Source organism: Azolla caroliniana, unplaced genomic scaffold, assembly GCF_043228905.1.
Source record: "Azolla caroliniana isolate FFs.n. ecotype wild unplaced genomic scaffold, voAzoCaro1.0.p SCAF_18, whole genome shotgun sequence".
In the NCBI taxonomy this organism is placed as follows: Eukaryota; Viridiplantae; Streptophyta; class Polypodiopsida; order Salviniales; family Salviniaceae; genus Azolla; species Azolla caroliniana.
In genome coordinates this window covers 16,750,934-16,772,571 of record NW_028230453.1, presented here as the reverse complement: position 1 = coordinate 16,772,571, position 21,638 = coordinate 16,750,934, and the positions used below count along the sequence as shown (strand labels likewise).

General features: G+C 44.0%; 1 protein-coding gene across 1 annotated transcript; it reads left to right on the top strand.

The window, feature by feature from the left end:
• Positions 1-17,580: 17,580 nt before the first annotated feature.
• On the top strand, positions 17,581-20,367 carry HTA9 (histone H2A protein 9). The gene is made up of 2 exons (XM_087334028.1): positions 17,581-17,879; positions 19,773-20,367. Exons 1-2 carry the CDS (start codon positions 17,760-17,762, stop codon positions 20,067-20,069), a joined length of 417 nt encoding a protein of 138 aa, XP_087190154.1. The 5' UTR covers positions 17,581-17,759; the 3' UTR covers positions 20,070-20,367.
• The last annotated feature ends 1,271 nt before the right edge of the window (positions 20,368-21,638 follow it).

Genomic DNA, 21,638 nt, shown 5'->3' with positions numbered 1-21,638 from the left:
CGGGGGTATGCCTAAGGTATGGTGTCGGCAAACCCATGCTCGAAGGGTTTATCGACTCAAACATGTCGGGGGATGTAGATTCAAGTTGATCCACTTCGGGGTATGTGATTACCTATGCAGGGGAGCAGTGTCGTGGCAGTCACGACTGCAGAAGTTAGTGTCCTTGTCAACCACAGAGGCAGAGTACGTGGCAATGGTAGAGGCCAGAAAAGAGCTAATTTGGATGAGAAATTTTCTCGGCGAGTTGGGGATGAAGCAAAGGGAGTTCTTTCTTCATTGTGATAGCCAGAGTGCCATACATCTAGCCAAGAATGTTGTGTACCACTCTCGAGCCAAATATATACAGAGGAGATATCATTGGTTATGGGAGAAAGTGGAGGAAGGAGAGTTTACACTCATAAAATTCCATATTGACGACAATGGATCCGACATGCTAACAAAGAACCTACTGATGGACAGACTTAGAGTCTGTCGACATAGGACTGGAATAACGGACCCCTCTCCACTAGAGTGAAGGGGGAGTTTTGTTAGGAATATGTCCCTCTAGTGGGAGGAGCTGACTGCTTGGAGAGAGCCAACAATCGAAGTCAGCGAACAGCCGATTGGTCGGATGGGAGCCGACAATCAAGGAGGCGACTGATTCTGTGTATTAGAATAAATACACCTAGGGCAAATAGATGTGTGCACGTCTCTGTTGCGTGTGTGTGATCCTCTGTTGGTGCTAGCACCCGAGAGGTAAGAGAGAGTGAGTGAGACATAGAGAGATCGACGCCATAGCTGAGTGAGGTTTGACACCAAGAGCCCTGTGTGGCTGACACACTCTGAGTGGAGAGTGTTGTATCCTGATCTCATCATGTATTCTCTCTGTATAGTGGAATCTCTGTTCCCATGGTTTTCCCCGTTTAGGGTTTCCACGTAAATCACCATGCACTCTGCATTTGTTGTTTCCGTGTGTATTGTGTATTTCCGAGTTAGTCTTTCTCATAGAGTTGGAGATTCGATTCTCAACAACGTCGCACACTCGTTCTCATCTCCACTCAATTCTATCGGCCTAAGATGTGTCCTGACATACATAGTTATGCTCTACTGTAATGGAAAGGTCTATATTCCATATTTTCCTGAGGTCAAAAAGAGAAATCGTTTTTAATGCCATGATGCACCCTCAATAGGGCACCAAAAATACATCACACACTCGTTCTCATTTCCACTCAATTCTATTGGCTTAAGATGTGCCCTGACATACATAGTTATGCTCTACTAAAATGGGAAGGTCTGTGTTCTAGATTCGCATGAGGTCAAAAAGAGAAAAAAAATTTAATGCCATCATGCACCCTCATCAGGAATATGTACATATGCAATTGAACCAAATATCTTGACATGAGATAGATTTGGTTTCTTCCCATAGAATTTTTCACAGGGGGTAACATCATGCACTCCTGATGTTGTGCAGCGATTCATCAGATAAACGGTTGTATTCGCCGCTTCAGCCCAATATGACTTTGGCAGATGTTTCTCGTTCATCATTGCCCTTGCCACCTCGAGTATGTGCCAATTTTTGCATTCGGCTACTCTGTTCTACTGAGGTGTGTGTCAGCAAGTAAACTCCCATCGAATTCCTTCTTGTCGAAGGTATGTTGTAAAGGCATCGGAGAAATACTCCTTGCCGCCATCCGATCGAAGGCATCGAACATGCTGACCGGTTACCTTTCTGACTTCGTTTTTGAACCTTTGGAAGTGTTTGAACACTTCACTCTTCTGCAGCATAGGGTAGATCCATGTATTTCTAGAGAAGTCGTCATTGAACAATATGTAGTACCGACAACCACCAAATGTTTCCATTTGGGTTGGTCCCCATACATCTTAATGTATTACATCCAGGATCCCTTTGCGTGTGTTCCTCTCCTTTGGGAACGGTTGTCGGTGTTGTTTACCGAATTGACACGCTTCGCACACGCCTGAAATTTCCTTTTCGGTGAAAGTCGGAAGTTCGAAGACGATTCCTCTGAGCTTGTGGAGGTTAATGTGACCAATTCGGTTGTGCCACAGCTCTATGTCGGCGTTGGCTCTCTGGCCCTTGGCATACATTGTTGAGTTCATCTCGTGAGAGTCGAGGATAAACATCCGACCTTCTCTCTAACCCTAGCGATGCGTCAGCCTTCTTTTTCAATGAAGCATCTTCCATCGTTGAAGCGGACTTGCATGCCTTGTTTGACTATCTGACCAACTAAGACCAGGTTCTTTGTTATTGTAGGAACATGCAGAATGTTCTTGATGTAGGTTTGATTGCCTTCTTCCCCAAATGAGACATTGTCGATATGTTGAATGGGGTGAATTGTGTCATCCCCAGTTTCCACATAGCCAGGTCGTTCAGGCTTCCATAGCTCCTTGAACCATTCCTTGTGGGATATCATGTGGTTGGATGCACCCGAGTCGACGAACCATACATCTTCTGGTTTGGAGGTGTTGGTCGGATTGGAGGTTGTCATCGAGTTCGCTCTATGCCTCATCACAAACATTCCGCCACGATTGTTGTAGTCGGAGTTGGAGGCGTAGTTTGTGAGTTGTCGGCTTGTGGAGGCCGACTCACTCTTCTTTCTCCAACACTCTTCCTGATAGTGGCCGAATTTACCACAGTATCCGCACTGAGAGGGATTGTTTTGTCGGTTGGGTCCAGCCTAATTGCTCCCCTTTCTTCCGGATGCTCTACCATGCGTGTTCGAAACGTCTTGTCAGTAATAGAAATTATGTTCTCGGGGTTGCTCTTGGTTGTGACGACCTTGGCCGAATCGGCCTCTTCTTCCCCGACCTTTTCCTCTTCCTCCATCGAAGTTCGAATAAAGCATTTGTCCTTGCACATTGCTTCTTCTTCGAACATGATTCTCCTCAACCAGCAACATCGCCTGGAGATCGAAGAAGGAGGGAAGATTCTCCCTCGCGAGGAAAGCCGACCGAATGGCCCCAAACTGATGTGCTAAGCCTTTGAGGAAAATCTACACCATTTCATCGTCGTCAATGCTAACATTGATTGACCCGAGGGCATCGCACTGGTCCTTGATCTTCAAGGTGTAGTTGCCGATTGACATGTCCCTCTGTTGTATACCGTTCAACTCTTGATGGAGTTGAAGCTTTCTTGCGGTCATGTTAGCCACGAAAATCTTCTTGAGGTTCCCCCACACCCCCTTCGGCGTTTTGGCCTCTCGGATGTAGCCGACCATGTGATCATGGAACATAATGCAAGGCAGTACAACACACGACTCGCCGTTGTCGCGTTGTTACGCGTGTGCGTGGAGAAAGAGGCGGGACCACGGGGGCCTTGAACCGAGGAGCGAGAGAGAGAGAGAGAGAGAGATTTGCGAATACGCGGAAGTGAGAAGGAGGAGAACGAACGGAACCCTTAATTACAATAACAGTCGATTACAATATCAAGAGATTACAAACTCTGACGGTTACAACCGGCCGGCTGGCGATGAACCCGACACGGGGACCCTACTCACGCACACAGACAGAACACACTGGACCCCGAAAACATAGAAGGTAGAGCCTCTGCTGGAAGCACACGGGCTGTCCACGAAGCAGAGGCAGCGAACTCCCGACACCCGCAGAGAACGACGATTCTAGGAGAGAGAGAGAGAGAGAGAGAGAGAGAGAGATCGGCACTCTATTCTACAGCAGCCCTTCGTCCTCGCCAACGCGCGATCCCTTCTCTCCCCTCTCTCTTTTCCTTTTTATAGTTCCCATCCCTAGTCAAATCGCTTTATTCCCTGTCCCTTCTGACAGAGATACGCACAATCCCCTAATAAATGTGTACTACTTACTGTTTACATCAACCGATCCATTTATGAATTGTGTACAAAATATCAAAATATCAATTCACGCGTCCATCCGTGTAAGAGCCGGTTCATGCGCCTTTTTCTCTGATTCCGCCTATGGCCGGTTTTCTTCACGACATCCACCCCCACCAAACCGCGCATCCACCGGCATGCGCCAGAGACGGGTAGTTACGGAAGAAAACCGGCATCACTCTTCGCTCTCTGATTCTCTGTCGGGCCCGAACTGATCGTCGTTGTAGCTCCCGCTCGCAGGCTCCGGCTCGTCTTCGGCCCACTTCTTGAACGCTTTGATCCGCTTCCCGGCCTCCGGCGCCGCTAACCGTGCCTCATCGAGTTCCGCGAGGTGGTACGTGCCGTTGTCGTTCGCGCTCGTCACCGTGTAGGGCCCGAACCACCTCCTGGCAAACTTTCGCACCGCCTTGTGCTGATTGTCGAGGCTACTGTCGTATACCAAGACCCAATCGCCTTCCTCGATATTCTTTTGTCGCAACCGGTGCGTCTGGTTGAACCGGGTCTTGTTCCGCTCCCTTGCCGCTCGCAGCTTTTCCTTCGCCCGTTCCACGTCCTCCGGCCTCTGCTCGAGTTGCCGAATCCGCGCCGCCAGCAACTCCTCCCGGCTCATCTCGTCCTTCCAATCTACCGCCGCCCATGCAGAAACCGTTTGTTCCACCGACATGATCGGCTTCTGTCCGTACATCAGTTGTGCCGGCATAAACCCTGTCACCAAACTGTGCGTAGTTCAGCCCGCCCATAGTGCGTAAGGAAGGAGCCGCGGCCAATTCCCGACTTGCCCTCCACATGCACGCACCAACGCTTTTACGACCGGCCCGTGCCCACGTTCGACCTTCCCGTTCGCCTCCGGATTGTACGCCATAGTGAGGGAGAGTTTGACGCCTAGCCGGTCGAACAGCTCCTCAGCTTCTTGCGCATCCAGCTCTCCCCAGTCCGCCACGATCTTCCCGATGCACCCGTACCGACACACTACCTCTTCGATCAGGAACCGGCATACCGCCACGGTTGTCTTGTTCTACAGTGCATGGCCTTCCACCTAGTTCGTTAGGTCTTCCCGTGCAAGCACCAGGTATCGCATCTGTCCTACCCCCATCAGCATCGTCACCAAGCCCACCATCCACTTGAAATGGACCGTAGGTGGGTAGGTCGGGTGTAGCTCGTCCCGGTGTCGAACTGTGGAGTACATTTGACAGCTCTTGCAAGTCGTTACAAACCGATGCACGTCCTGGTACAGCCCCGACCACCAGTACTTCTCCTTCAGCTTCTCGAACGTAGCCCACGTTCCGCGGTGTCCGGTCCAGGGGCTCTCGTGAAATGCCGCCAGTAGTTTCCCTTGTTCTTCTCTCTTTGCCACTACTCGGAGTGGGATGCCGCTTCTCTTCTTTGGGTGCCTTCATATGCACCCGTCCCACAGGAAGAATCGGTACGACTTCTTCCGTACCGGGCTCGCCTCCTCTCTCGCCCATGCTGCGTCCGACGTCATCGTCCGTAGGAACCTCCCGATTTGGAGCCACTCCCCGTCGTACCTGCTTTCGTCAAATTCGTTAAGCGTCGGAGTGTCCCTTTTCTTCGTCGTTACGTTAGCCGACCCGAAGAAGTCCTCGCCGACTTCTTCATCATCCAAAACCATGTCTTCTTCGTCGTTGAACCTTGCCCTCGAAAGCATGTCGGCCATGGCGTTGTCCTTTCCGGAGATGTGTCGTATCTCCGGGTTCAGGGACTTAATGTACGCTATCCACCGGAGCATTGCTAGGTCCGGTGTTGCGCATCCGGAAACCATGCCGAGTATCGGCAGGCAGTCCGTCTCAATGATCACCTCCATCCCGATCAGATAGTCCTTGTCGGCCTTGACTACCGAAACGATACCCCAAAGCTCGCGCTTAACTTGGGCATATCCTTGCTGCCGCTTGCTCAATACCTTCGCCCCGAACCGGATCGGGAATGAAACGTCGTCCTTGTCCTCATAACTGATTACCCACCCGATCCCGATCAGGCTGGTGTCCACCGTCACGCAAATGGGGACATCCTTGCCGTAAACCGCTTTACAGAGAGCCAGCACTACCGTAAGCTCCTCCTTTAGTCTCTGTACCGACTCTGTGTGCTCCGTCCTCCACTCAAAGCTACGCCCCTTTTTCAATAGTCCGTAGAGGGGTTCCGCGACATGTGCGTAGTGCAGGATCCAGATGTGGTAGAACGCGCATGCTCCCAAGAATTTGTGGACCTCCGTGACCAAATTGCAGTCATGCTTCATCGCGGAGATGGCTTCCACCTTGGCCGGAGACGGTTTCCGACCGTATGGTCCGCACAGGTGTCCGACGACCATGATTTCTGATTGCCCGAAGGCCGATTTTTCCCCGGAGAAGGTGAGCCTCGCGCCTTCTAGTCTCTGTAGCACCTTCTCGCAGTCATCGATGTGAGTCGCCACGAAATTCCGACATCCGTCCAGTCTGATTACCTCGTCCTTTTCCTCCACCGGGCATCCCCTGATCGGGATGTCGTCTAAGAATGGCATGGTGATGTCCGGGATGTAGTCCCTCAGCACCTTGTTCATTGCGTTCACCATATGCGCCACTGAATTCGTCCCGCCTTGTGGTAGGGTACACATCTGTACTAGGCCGAGAGGGGTTTGCATCGTCGTGATATCCCTGCTCTCGACTGCTAGCTACAACTGATCGTACCCCGAGTATAAGTCACCGACCGAATAGATCGACCTTCCAGCGAAGGCCTCCGCGAACTCGTCTATGGTCGGTCTGATTCCTGCGTTACGGATGGTCACCTTGTTGACTGGTTGCAAGTCCTGAATGAGGCGCAGCGTGCCGTTCTTCTTTGGCACCGTAAACCACCGGTTCGAATACGGGGCACTCAACGGTTCGAGGATGCCCATCTCCACCTTTTGCTTCAGAAGCTCCATCAACTTCGGGATGTGAGCCCTCGGCACCGGAATCGGTTTGAGATTCCACGGTACATGCGGTACCATTGTCGTAGTGTAATTCGCACACTACGTGAAAAATTACATTTTTGGTCTCTCCGGATAGGGCATGGAGTACCCAGTGAGAACCGGAAGAAGGAACCGGTAAGGACCGAAACCGGTAAGGAGACCCAGCAAGAGCCGGATGAAGAAGGCCGGTGAGAGTCGGTGAGAAATGGACGAAGAGATCGGTAAGGAGGTCCCGGTTAGAACCGGACAAAGAAAACTAGCAAGCACCGGATGAAGCAGAACCGGAAAGAGCCGGATGAAGAAGGCCGGTGAGAGTATCTCACCGGATGAAGAGACATATTTGTAAATAGAAGAAAGTATAAATATATATATATTACATGCATAGGGCAAGATTCGAACCTTGCACCTCCATGTTAATAATGTTAAGCCTTATCATTATACTAGCGTATTATGAATTTTAAAGTTATACTAAACTTTATCCCATGTAAAATTTCTAGACATGCATGGTACAAAAAGTTATTCATGCATAGACACTCGAGTTAAAAGAAAAGATGAGATAGAAAGCTAATCATGCACATGCAGTGTGCATGAAAACTAAAGATAGAAAAAGCATGATGATAAACTTAGACTCTTCCAACACTATATAAGGAAGAGAGAAAGATGTATAGAGTTTGTTGATTAGTTTTCAAGGGTTGCTGAATATAATATAATCGTGGGATTCACGAATTTGCTAACTATTTTTCTCTCTTAATTTGAGTACTCACTAATACACTATACTCGTGGGATTCACGAGTTTTTCATATCTTTCTTTCTTACAATATATTTCACATTCTTAATTGCCTTAGAATTTTCTTTCCTCCTAGTCCAAAACCCTAGTGGTTCCCACCCGATTCACGCAACCATCCGGAGCCGAAAGGCATGACACCCTGAAGATCACCATCGGTTCGACGATCGTCAGGTCCACGCACCCGATCTCCTTCGGCGAGAACGTGAAGGCTTTCCCATGCCTTCCGAGCATTCTCCGAAACTTGTCCTCCTCCGCCGACAGTAGGAAGCCACCCCCACCAACCTTGAGCTCCCGTAGCGTTATGTCGGTGAACCGGTACCCTATGCCAACCGGATTCCGTAAACTCAGGTCCGACGCTACCCCTTTTATCCGCTCCTCGCTGCCCTCCGGCAAGGGTGCCGCGACTGGCCTCACCTTCTGGTCCACATTTTTGTACTTTGTACCCACACGGGCCGTCTGATCCGACCCGATCTTTTCCCCGAAGTTCGCGATGACTTCGTACATTCCCATCGAACCAACTGGAACAGTTCGCTTCCGCTTCCGCTTCACCAAGTCTACGATAGAGTCGTGGAACTCCCTCTTGGCAATTCCCAGCACCTCTCGCAATGACAGCTCCACTTTACTGTCGAGGATACGTTCCTCCAGGACCTTTCACAGGTTTGTGGTCCTTTCGATTTCGGTGCTCAACCGAAACCCCACCTGCTTCTTTCCGTCCGGCGCGCCTGGGTTGCCGGCACTGGTCGGTTTCGGTCCGAACCGGGTCTCATACCTCTGCGGGGGACCGACCCCTCCAGCCTTTCTTGCCCGTTTGTCCTCCACCAGAACCTCGTAGTTCTGGCAAGCGGCTTCTACGAAGCCCGTTTTCTCTTTGACCGGATCATCCCAACCGGTGACCTCCTGGACCCGTTGTTCCGCACGGTCCGCCTCTTCCTTCTTCAGCCGAACTCCGGAGAGGCCTTTTAGCACTAGCGGCCAGAATCCGGAATCCTTCGCCTTCTGGGTCTCATCACCCCCGACCCGAATTCGCGCCGACACTGAGTAGTTAACGGCTTCAATGTGCCATGTCGTGGCCTCTTCCATCAACCTCTTCATTCCGCCGCACCCCGTATTCAGTTCTAGGGCTCTCCAGGTCTCGCTCGAGTGCACCCGCCCATTCCAGAGGTACACCACGTTGGTCCTGAGTGCATCGGCGAAATCCACGCAATCCTTCCGAATGTGACCGATCGCGTCACACCACATGCACCGCTGCCCAGCCGACGGCCTCCGATCGCGAGGTTGTTCACCGTTGTCTCTCCGGGCCTGTGCGATCTGCAGGTCGCGCACCATCTGTGTCAACTCCTTCAGAGCCGCCCCTCCGAATGGGCCTCTGACCACGTCGTTCGATACCGACCCCGACTCTGGCCAGATTCTGGTCTCTTCCTTCATTCCGGCCGGCACCAATACCGGCTCCTCGGGCCTCCTCCCCAGGACCGGCCCTGACCCCGATGAGCTTCTGTCGCTCCAATCACGCCGTTTGTCGAAACGGCTGCAGACCCGTTTTACCACAGCCCAGTCTGCCATGAGCCCTTCATCCGTTTCCAATAGGGGACCCACCTTTTCCCTGTCGAGCGCGTCCTCCGACTTGACAAACAGTAGTACTCGACTCATTTCGAGCATGGTCCGGTTCAGCGTCGACAGCTACGCAAACCGTTTTTCGAACTCCTAGAGGAGCGCCGACGTGTTCCTCGCCTTTCCGGGGCTTTCCACCCATGCCATGAAGTCCCGCCTCGACAACCAAAGCGAGTCGTCAAACCCGTACTTCTCGAGGAGCTGCAGCTCGAATTCCTCCCAAGTCTGGCATCCGGCCAGCACCTCGAGCACTTCCGCGTGGATGCTCGGCGTCACCACCCGAGGGAATCTGGACAGCCACCAGTCCACCGGGATATCCCTCATGATCATTTCGGCCTGGTAAGCCTCCAAATAACTTGTGGCGTCTTTCCCTCCGAACCGGCCTATAGAGTCGACGATCGATTCAATGGCTCTGTCGAGGGTACCCATCCCCTCACGAGCGCTTACCAATCGGTCGACGGCCACCGTCATTGCCTCTGCTAGCTCCGATCCCCTCATCTTTCGACTCCTTTGCCGCCCTTTCACGTCGGGTTCACCAAATATATGTCGCGTTGTTACGCACGTGCGTGGAGAAAGAGGCGGGACCATGGGGGCCTTGAACCGAGGAGCGAGAGAGAGAGAGAGAGAGATGCAAGTACAAAGAGAGAGAGAGAGAGAGAGAGATTTGCGAATACGCGGAAGCGAGAAGGAGGAGAACGAATGGAACCCTTAATTACAATAACAGTCAATTACAATATCAAGAGATTACAAACTCTGATGATTACCACCGGCGGGCCGGCGATGGACCCGACACGGGGACCCTACTCACGCACACAGACGGAACACACTGGACCCTGAAAACGTAGAAGGGAGACCCTCTACTGGAAGCACACCTGTCCACGAAGCAGAGGTGGCGAACTCTCGACACTCGCAGAGAACGACGATTCTAGGAGAGAGAGAGAGAGAGAGAGAGAGACCGGCACTCTGTTCTGCAGCAGCCCTTCGTCCTCGCCAACGCGCGATCCCTTCTCTCCCCTCTCTCTTTTCCTTTTTATAGTTCCCATCCCTAGTCAAATCGCTTTATTCCCTATCCCTTCTGACAGAGATACGCACAATCCCCTAATAAATGTGTACTACTTAGTATTTACATCAACTGATCCATTTATGAATCGTGTACAAAATATCAAAATATCAATTCACGCATCCATCCGTGTAAGAGCCGGTTCATGTGCCTTTTTCTCCGATTCCGCCTATGGCCGGTTTTCTTCACGACACCGCTTGCTCCCAAGTTGGGTAGTCGGCATGTGTTGGGTTGGGTTGATTCTCGTTTGTCCCTTCGACATAACTCCAATAACCTTGGCCGACAAGGTATTGGTGCATCTTGTACTCCCAAGATGCAAAATTGTTTCTATTGAGCTTTTCGATGGGAAGAGCACTTCTAATCTGTGTGTTCATGTTGAGCTTCTTCTTCTTGATGCGAATTGTGCAGATTGCTTCTACAATAATCAGTCGGTTCTTGTCGAATGCAGAATCGGGCACAACACATGCAGAGGTGATGGACTCCGATCAAGCAACCATGCGCTCTGATACCATGTAAAGAATCGGATGGATTTTGTGTAGCGGAAGAACTATGTGTGTGCGTGTGTAGAGAGAGAGAGAGAGAGAGAGAGAGAGAGAGAGAGAATTAGAATTAGAATTAGAATTTTTATCGTCCATAAAGAGGCCAATTTTGACCTATGGGACCAAAGTATACATGTGTTCTTGATATATGTCTCCTTCCTAAGAAGGGGTATTCATATGTTGAAGCACAAAGTCTCTATGTGTTAATAAAGCATACACATATGAGCTCAACCTTCTAGGTGGTGTCTTAAGTATGGATCTTAAGTTATCACTCCCTCTTAGTATGTCAAAATATCTTGAACGAATTGCACTATATGTCGAGCATGTGAAGAGCACGTGACATTCATCCTCTACCATGCCTTCATTGCATACTTTACATGTCTTCAAATTCGTTACATTTTGATACCATGATGCAACTTCAATACCTAACTTGTGAGATCGAGTGCGAAGTAGTGCAAGGGCTCTACGAGCATTGCTACTCATATTGGTAATGAGATCATGTTGGATACGATCAGTAGACATTCTTGCTTTATATTGAGACCAACATTCAAGGTTGACATTTGCAATGTAGTATTCTAGCTTTGTCCTCTTAGCATCCTCCCACTTCATCCTTAATGATTCCACCAACCTTTCCTCAATCATTACATATTGCATAGCATTGCCTGAAAGCTCTAAAAGATCATCCACACCCCATCTTCTAAACCATTTCTTTATGTCAACAACCCAACCAGATGAGAGAATCCTACTTTTATGATTCTTTTGTAGCTTAGATCCAACATTCCAAGAAAGATGTGGTAATCGATGATTCGGCATATTCTTGACTTTTGTAATGTATTTATATACTCTTTGGAGTGCCAATATTTCTATGGGTCGAACACCCGTTTCCAAGAGCATAACCTAGTAAGAGGTAGTGCATTTAACTCCTAATTGCCTCCTTAAAAACATCTTTTGAATTTTCTCAATCTCATTCCATGCATTAAGAGAGATGGTGCCATCTTATACTTCTACTCCATAAAGCAATACTTGAGTTACCATGGCATTGAACAACATTAATTTTACTTCCCATCCACAAGTATCACTTTAGTTGCATTGGTTCTCCAAAAGGTAATATGATTTCCAACCGGCTTGGAGTCTAAAATCAAAGCATGCACTCCATTTATTTGTGGCGGGTACATCAATACCAAGATATTTAAAGCTTTTAACAAATTGTATATGTTCACCTTTATATGTGAGCATAGGGTAATGATGAGGTTGGATGGTTTGCACTACCATCATTTTTGTTTTCTCCACATTCACTGCTAGTCCACTACTATGGCAAAATTCTTCTAATACCCCAAGTAAATGTTGCATACTATCAACATCATATGAGAAGAGTACCACATCATCTGGATATAGAAGCAATAAGATAACATGTTGCATCAAATTGGGGCCATTCCATCCTTCTTCTCTTGCAACCTTATTCACCACTTCTTCTAATTTATCAACACATAAGCCAAAGAGTGTGGGTGATAGTGGACATCCTTGCTTGACCCCCATGTTACTTAAAAAGCTCTTTGAGAATCCACTATCCATTTTTAGTTGGCATTTAACTTGTTCATATAGGCATGCAACCGCAACTCGGTACTCTAATGGCATGTCAATGTCTACCATTCTATTCCAAAGCTCACTTCTTGGTACGGTATCAGAAGCTTTCTTGAAATCAACAAAACAACAATAAAGTGTTTTTCCTTGTAGTCGACTCTCTTCCATGATTACTCTTAATGTGACCAAATGATCCACGGTGGAGTGTTTTGGTCTAAATCCGGCTTGCCCAAGTGCTCTTTTGCTTGTACTCTCAACCCATGTGCTTATCTTTTGCTCCATAATAGTACTATAATTTGCTACTTATTCTTATCTCCGCCGTTAAATATTGGTTTAATCCAATTCATAAGCCAATCATTTGGAAATCCTTGTTTTATAGCTTGCTCTAAAATTGCCATTATCCAATGACGAGTGTGTGGCATTGTCCATTTTAAAAGCTCACTTGAGACGTAGGTTGAATCTGCTGCTTTCCCACTTGCCATCTTCTTTATTCCCTTATTGACATCATCAATATCGATACATGTAGTGCATGGAGTTTCAATTTTCTCAACCATAGGAGCCACACCTTCATGCATATATAACCTTTGTACATAGTCTAGCATCTCTTCATTTGTAAAGTGACCTTTCACATCTTCTTTCTTACCCTTGAGTTGTCCCCATGCTAATTTTGGTTTGAGCTTAAACAATTTTTTCTTTTTCATCTCTTCCATTTGGAAATATCTTCTTTTCTTTCTCCTCACTACTTTCTTGTATATGTGCCATGCAACAATCTTTTCATTCCCCCCTTCTATGGACTTAAACCATTTGAGATATATCTTACATTCATCGTTGAACCAAGAATTACATGGAAAACTACACACCTTATGCCCACCCACATGTCTCTTAAAGCATTGATATCCAACCTTAAGAATTATATCCTTCAAATGTTGCCAATTTTCTTTAACATCGTTGCTTAGAGAAAAATTTAACAAATGGTTCTCCACTTCATTTGCCATACATCTTAGCTTTTTTGTAGCAAGGTCAGATGATACATCTCTTTTTGTCTTTCACTTCATGACATCTAGTGGAATGTAGAATTGCAAGCTCTAAGTACAATGGCTTGTGGTCTAAGTCCGGAGATAGAGAACCAACTTTAAACACATTCACCAATGATAGATCACATGCCAACATTAATGCATAATCAACCACACTTCCTCCACCCAAGGATGGTAAACATGTGAGCACATTTGTCAATGGGAATGCCTTTATACCATTTAGGATAATCAAGTTTGTGCAATTTAGCATATGTATCAAAAGTTTTCCATAATCTGACATGACACAATCCTCTGAGTCATGCAATAGACAATGTTCTACTACATTTTCTTCAAATGTCTCCACGTTTTGGAAATTTCCAACTCTTACATTGAAGTCTCCCATAATTAAAACTTTACCAAGCTTCTCAAATGAAAGTATATCATGGCATAACTCTGTAAAAGGATCATCACAATCTAACCCAAACCTACTATAGTAGTTTGAGTCTTTGTGAGGAATGTAACATGCAACTATATACAACTTCTCTTTCCCCAAATTAACCTCTATCCATATGTATCTCTTATAGTCATCATATTTGCATACTTTGATAGAATTATCTAAGCTCTCATGGTAGATACATGCTATCCCGGCACGCCCAATATTCCCTTTGGAGTGAGGCCATATTGATTTTATGAGGTAACTGTCTATCTTAGGTATACATTTTGCCTCATGCTCCCATGTTTCAGCCAAAAATATAATATCCATACCTTGAGCTACATCATTGAGTCCTAAACCCTTATTCCATGGATATCCTCTACAATTCCAAAACATTACTTTCAATCGTGAAGCACTTATAGTCCCATAGGTCATTGCTTGCTATGCATTTTGATTTGCTTTCCGAGATGCATATGCTTGCCTTCTACGTTCTTGCTCTTGTGGAGTTCTATCCTCCGTTACAAAATAACTTGTCCCTTTTAAGTACACCTTACTACTATCTAGAATCATTGCCCTTTTACGTTCATCAGGGATTGTACAAACAATAGCTTGAGATGTCTTTCCCTCTTGTTGCTTTTTGCCAACCCGATGTGCAGCATATACAATAACATCTCGCATAGCAAAGTGATCCTCAAAGAATTTCGTAATATTTTGTCCAAGAGATAATGCATTCTCTATTTCATTCTCTTGCATACCTCTAATGACAATATTATTCTTTCTTCTTTCGATTTCATATTGCTCATTTACATCTAACACATCCATGGTATTAGGATGTTTTTGTGTGATTTTTGGTGTTTCTTTCAAGAGAACATCTTTCCACCTTATCATGATCACATCTTCCTTCCCTTTAATTGTAGATTTTATTTCGGCATTTGCCTTCACTAAAATCTCTTTTTCTACTTCAAGACTCAACATTTTTCTTTCGATTTCAGGCATCCTATTATCTTGCATTTGAATAGTCATGTTCTTCATTGCATGTAGTTCTTCACCCAAAGCTTTCATCTCTAACTTTTGCATTTCTAGTGTATGTTGAAGAGTTAATTCCCTCTCCTTACAAGCATACAATTCGCTTTGCATATGCATCATTGTCTCTTGCAATGAGATATACATAGTTGCGATCTTTTCCATTGACAATGTATGCATTTGATTGTTTGGGCTTTCAATCACATCATCATTGGCTTTTACTTCTCTTGGCATATTTACTATTAATAAAATGATAGAAGAAATAGAATGTACCTTTCAATCGATTTAGGGTTTTAAAATCTACCTTGAGTTTGAGGAGTTGCGGGGCAAAGAGGGCTGCAGACGAAAATGCTCATAACTCCTCACTCCGGCAACAAGATTCAGCAAATAAACATTCGTTAGAAATCTCTCTGAAAGAGCTTTCCAACGAGCTATAGAACGTAGATAATGATGGAGGGAGAGAAACAGACGCACAAAAAGAAAGAAAACGCTGAGAGGGAGAGAGAGAGCTCATGATTACAGAAAATCTGAAAATTGTATTACAAGGGAAGCAAGAATAGCCAACAGTTACAAAGAGAGGGAGACGATACTTATGTAGTCACCTTCTCTCAAAGTTCTCTCACTAGTATTGCCTCTTGGGAAAGAGGTTGTGTCTTAACTACTTAAAGAATATGTGTCATAGGACATTAACTTCTATGACACACTAGTTACTATACAAGGAGGTGGGGTGTTCACACACTTGAGTATCCTAGAGTGTGTTCCCACTCACGGGAAGTTGAGTTTGATTCTCAACAATTCTATTGTTAGCCTTCCTCGCACCCAAAAAGGCCATGATGCCATCTAGGTTGTGGTTGATAGACTAACTAAAATGACTAGATTTATTGCAACTAAAACCACGGTAACAGCTCCTAGATTGGCTTACCAATTCGTTGATGAGTTATTTCGTTTTTATGGGTTACCGATGGATATCATGAGTGATCGAGATCCAAAGTTTACTAGTGACTTTTGGACGCAAGTCTTTAAGAAGTTAGAAAATACATTGAGCATGAGCTCCACGTATCATCCTCAATCCGATGGACAAACAGAACGAGTAAATCAAATTATTGAGGACATTCTTCGAGCATACGTTGGTGCAAAGCCAACAAAATGGGAACGTTATCTCCCAATTTTGGAGTTTGCTTATAACAACTCCAAACATACATTGGCGAGATGTAGTCCTTTTATGTTGATGTATGGTTTTCAGCCACAAGCGCCGATTGATGTTAATGTACATCTTGATGAGTTGCAAAGTACACAAAACTTTCTAAGGGATATGCAAGATATGTTGCATATTGCACGAGATAATATAAAAACAGCTCAAGATAGAGCACGTTTTTATGCTGACCATAATAGGCAACCTCGTGTATTCAACCCTGGACAAAAGGTATTTCTACATGTGCCTCACAATTCTAAGGCATTGTCTATAGGTAAGTGTGTTAAGTTAGCCCCATGGTTTTGTGGACCTTTCACACTCCTGAAACACATTGGTTCATCAGCCTATCGTCTCACGCTTCCTAATGGTGTCGAAATCCATCCAGTTTTTCATGCAAGTCGTCTAAAAGAACTACTTGGTTCTGGCGACAATACAATTACAACTGAAACTCTAGTTGGTTCTAAAGATTTAGCTTCTAAACCACATGTACTAGAGAGAATTCTCGATGTCACGACAAAACATTTGCATTCTAAAATAATCTGAGAATTTAAAATTAAATGGATGGATAAATCTATAAAAGATGCTACATGGGAATGAGAAAACACCATTAAAACTAATTTCCCTATTTTTTCATTGCAAGAGTGCAATGTTTTAAAGAGGGGGGAGTATGTTACAGGCATGATCATAAATTATCCCATGGTAAGATTGTACCATAGTATTCTATACACATGGATAAAGTGTGAGGGTTAAACAAGAGTGTAAAGAATGGAGGATTACTTTTGATCCTAGGAATTGAGACAACCCATTAAGGCCAAGTGTGAACTTGCCTAGGGGCCTTAGGTTTGACTATAAATATGAGGCCTAGCTACCCTCATTTGATACATTATCGACTACGTTGAGACTTTGACCTTGTGGTGATCAACCTTGTAGTGAGCGTGCCAATACCAAGTACGACTTGATGCCACGGTGGTGGTACGGGACGCCGATCGAGGCTCAAGTCCGTCTCGATCCCTTCGCTCGGGGGTGGTGGGGTGGATTGACACCCTTCTTTCTCTCTCTTCTCTTTAAAATTATCTTATATTTCCTTATCTTATGCTTAAATTAAGATTAAGCTCTAACAATATGCTTCGCAACCAACTGATCAGAGCCATGCTAAAAGGTTCGAAACAAACGATTTTGCTTCATACAGGACACGACATATAGTGAGAGATCAATGAGGGAGGGCGATTAATCAATCAGTAGTGAGGGGGTTATGTGCGCCCGACACAGACGTTTTTGCACCATGCCTGGCGCATAGTGAGAGATCGATGAGTGGAACCGATCGATCGATAGATCGATCGATTGTTCAAACCCCCTCTCCCTCGCCTCCTCTAGCGAGACGAATTCTCGCCTCCTGTGGCGAGAGACGAATACCGAGAGGTGTCTTGGTCCTGCTTTTCTTTTTGTTATCTTCCTTCTATTTGCCGCTTCATTCATTTTCATTTCATCTCTACTCTTCTTCTCTTTTTTGCTCTACCTTTTCCTTAGTCTTTTGTTCTTCCTTTGCCTGTCTCTGTTTCTCAAAGTCTCTGTTTCTTCTTTCTCTCTCTCTCTTTCCTTCTTCTTCTTCTTCTTCTTCTTCTTCTTCTTCTTCTTCTGCTTGTCGATCTGTTCTGTTCAACGCTAGCCGACCTTCCCCCTTCTTTTTTCCCGCCTTTTCCTTCCTCTCTGCGCTTTTTTCGAAAGAGAAGAAGATTCGAAGCCATGGTGGTAACAGCAGGAAAAGGCGCCAAAGGCTTGTTGATGGGTAAGAACCCTGCGAATTCTCAGAAATCTACAGAGAAAAAACAACCCATCTCTAGATCTTCACGAGCAGGACTCCAGGTACTTCTTCTTCTGCTTCATCTGTCTCCGTCATTCTGTGTTTAAATCTTACTCTGTTTCTTCCTTCACTCTCCAAGCTTACTCTGTTTCACTTAATTCCAAATTTGGCTCTGTCCTTTCTTCAATTCCCAAAAATTTTCTCTGTTTTCTTTCATTTTGAACTATACCGTCTTTTTCTTCATTCTACATCTTATCCTGTTTTTTTCTCTTCATTTTAAAAGCTTATTCTGTTTTTCTCCATTCTGAAGTTTACCCTGTTTTTTTTTATTCTTGAATTTACTCTGTTTCTTTGTTCTAAGACCTGCCCTGCATTTTCTCTTCATTCTAAGTCTTGTTCTGTTTTTTCTTTTGCTATTTTTCTTCAATTGTTTTGTCATTTTCTTTTGTTTCGGAAGAAATTCAGTTCAGAGATCTATACAGATTGAGGAAAATTTATTTTATGGTCCTACACTTTTGGCGGAACGAAACGCAACATTCTAGCTGAATAGTAGTTTTCATGGAAACGATCATTGAGATTGATTTACATGCATGGAATTGCTATTAAATTTGATATTCTGAAGGCTTCATTGGACCATGCACATTTGATCAATGTATTCACAGGAAATATATCATGAATCTATCTTGTCAATACAACTATCAACAAATAAATTGTGGCCAAACTCATCTCGTATTGTGCCTGGATTTTAGACATATTTTGCCCACTCATGTCTTTGACCAAAAAGGCAATGGGTGTTCAAACTTCATACCATGTCTATTTTCATGGTCGAGTATAAGGTGGTGTAATTGGTTTTCAAAATGTCCATGAAGGTTATTGACCAATTTGACTCTGAAGTAATCAAAATATTTAATATGGTAAAAGGAGCAAGAACAAGTAGAGTGTGTTTTTGTACAAGAAGCATGAGTTACCATGCACAAGAGAGAATATCCAATCTATACTGATGTCTGGTTGCATCCTAGTTGCTCATGATGCCATCAATCAGTTAAATAAAGGGCCCCTTATTGTAGCCAGCTCTAGATTACGACAAGGTGGCATAAATGACATAATTCAGTTGACCATAACGCCACAATAAATGTAAGTGAAAATACATTCCATGTAGAAGATATTTATAGATAGATGGATAGATATGGACATCGAATTTGTCTGCGTAAATTAACTTAATTATCATATGACCATGATGCAGTGGAAGTAATGCATCTGAAATGAAGTCTTCCATTTGTAGGGTATATTATGGATCTATGCAATGAGCAAATCGTCTGAATCATAAAGATTTTATTCTATTTTATGGGTGTATAAAAGACCCTCAAAAAAGGGTGAAATCAAGTGCCAATTGTTATGTGTTCCTGAGCCTCCACCATATTCTCATATGATTCCATTGTTCCTGAGCCTCCATCATATTGTCTTCGTAACATGTCTTGTTGATAGATGTCCCTGGTTGAGAGTAAGGTGGTATAATTGGCTTTCAAAATCTGCAGATTCATCAAGTTGAGTGACCATATGGCCGTGAACTCGTATATGATAGAAGAAACAATGGCCAGTTGCATTGTAGTTTGTACGTAGTTTACAATAGGCTGTCATTGCAGTTTACGTAGTTGAATATATCTGTTCCATATAGAAGATATATATGTATATTGTCTGTGTTATGAGTAAATCAATGTGCTCATTGATCAACTTAATTGACCATATGACTGTTATGCGAAGAGGTGATACATCCAAAACAAAATCTTCCATGTTTGGAGGTTATATTATGGGTCTATGTAAATGAGCAAAAGAAGGACCTACCTAATAATAGATTAATTGTTAAATATAGACAAAGGACTTTACCCTTTTCTTTACATTTTTGAATTTTTCATATTAATAATTGAATTTGGTACTTATATTAAAACATTGTATAGTTCCCAGTGGGTCGATTGCATCGGCTTCTCAAGTCGCGAGTCACGGCAAATGGACGTGTGGGAGCGACTGCAGCCGTCTATACTGCAGCAGTTTTGGAGTATTTAACTGCAGAAGTATTAGAGTTGGCTGGAAATGCGAGCAAAGATCTGAAAGTTAAAAGGATCACTCCACGCCATCTCCAGCTTGCGATTCGAGGTGATGAAGAGCTTGACACTTTGATCAAAGGAACGATTGCAGGAGGAGGTGTCATCCCTCACATACACAAGTCCTTGGTCAATAAATCAGTTAAGGATTAAATATAAAATACTTATTGGTGATATTTAACATTGGTGATGGTGGTATCGCTATGTTGGGAAAAAAGAAAAGAAAATATGTTTCGAAAAAGGGGGCGTTTGAAGATGTTTTAAGATTGCCCTGTGTATGTGAAAGCTTGAGGGAGGATGGTGGTAAAAGGGTAACTAAAAACAGAATGTGGTATCAGCTAGGGTTGAAGTTAGTTCTGGTTTGCTTTTATTGGTTAATTTATGTTAGCATGGTTCATGGTAATGGGCACTCACATTGTAATATTTGTCTTTTAAGCTTAGTGGTATGTTTAAGTCAGTGATTTCGAATGGTATGGAAGTCCGAAGTTTGAATCTTTTATTCATCATAATTGGGAAATCAATTTGTATGGGTAATTAGCACTCTTTGTTTGTGTTGCATTTGAATGGTTTTGTTTTATTGGGTGGACAGTGGGGGGATGTATATATCAAACATTTTAACACATTTGTCATAAATTTGTGACACCTACAATGATTTTAGGCCTATAACATTATGTATTTGTAGGTTCTACAACCTTTCCATATGCATAAACATCTTTTATGAATTGGTAATGCATTGTGGGTTAGTAACGAAAGTGAAATTGATTCTGAAGGATTATGTTTTATCCCAGAAGTGCTCTGTTTACCATGTTCAAAGTATGGGTAGTCACACATTGTCATTTGTTAAACTTTGTAATTAGATCGTTTATTTCATTGCTTAGAAGGGTATCTGGTTTTGAATGTGCAATAATTGTGGTTGTCAATTGGACGATGATAATAATACATTCATGCTCTTCATATACGGCATTTGATGAATTTATTTTGGTCTCTCGATTCTTGGTTAGATGATCTAGGCTGTTTTGGGAATTAATGAAAAGTTGGTTGGCATTTGCCAAAGTGAAGAAACAAAGGTTTATTTGAGGATTTTCCCAATATTCTTAACTATCATCCAATGTTTCTTATAGTTGTATTGGTCCTAGCTTTGCAATCGTATTTTCCTTTAAATTTCAAAATGTTTCTTTGTAGAATTTTTCGGTTCTAAAATTTGTGGTTTTCAAGAAACTTAACAAAATGCAAATTCATTTTTAATTGTTCATGTCTTCAATGTAAGTATGAAACATGTCAAAGTAAACATGATTCTAGTGAAGGAAGTCAAGCAATCAAATCATTCTCTCAACTAACTACATAAGTTTGGGATTAGTTACAAGATCAAATCTATTCTCAACCCTATTCTTGTTACATAGATAGTATAACAAACTAGAGTTCATGAAGAAATGTTTGAGAATTGTTCATGTTTGGCATCAAAACTTGAATTTACTCTATGTCTTGAATCCACTACCATAAATACATTGGAAAACATTTATATATTTGTTATTTTTCATAATATCCAAACTACCCTTGGACAAACTATGGACAATATGAGAGGTGAATCATTGTTCAGCGTGATACCTATGGTATTTTTCATATATATCATAACTACCCTTGAGTATATTGACTAAAATATTATTTTCTTCATCCTTGAGTTTAATGAAAAAGAGGACATTACTATATACCTTGGAACCTAAT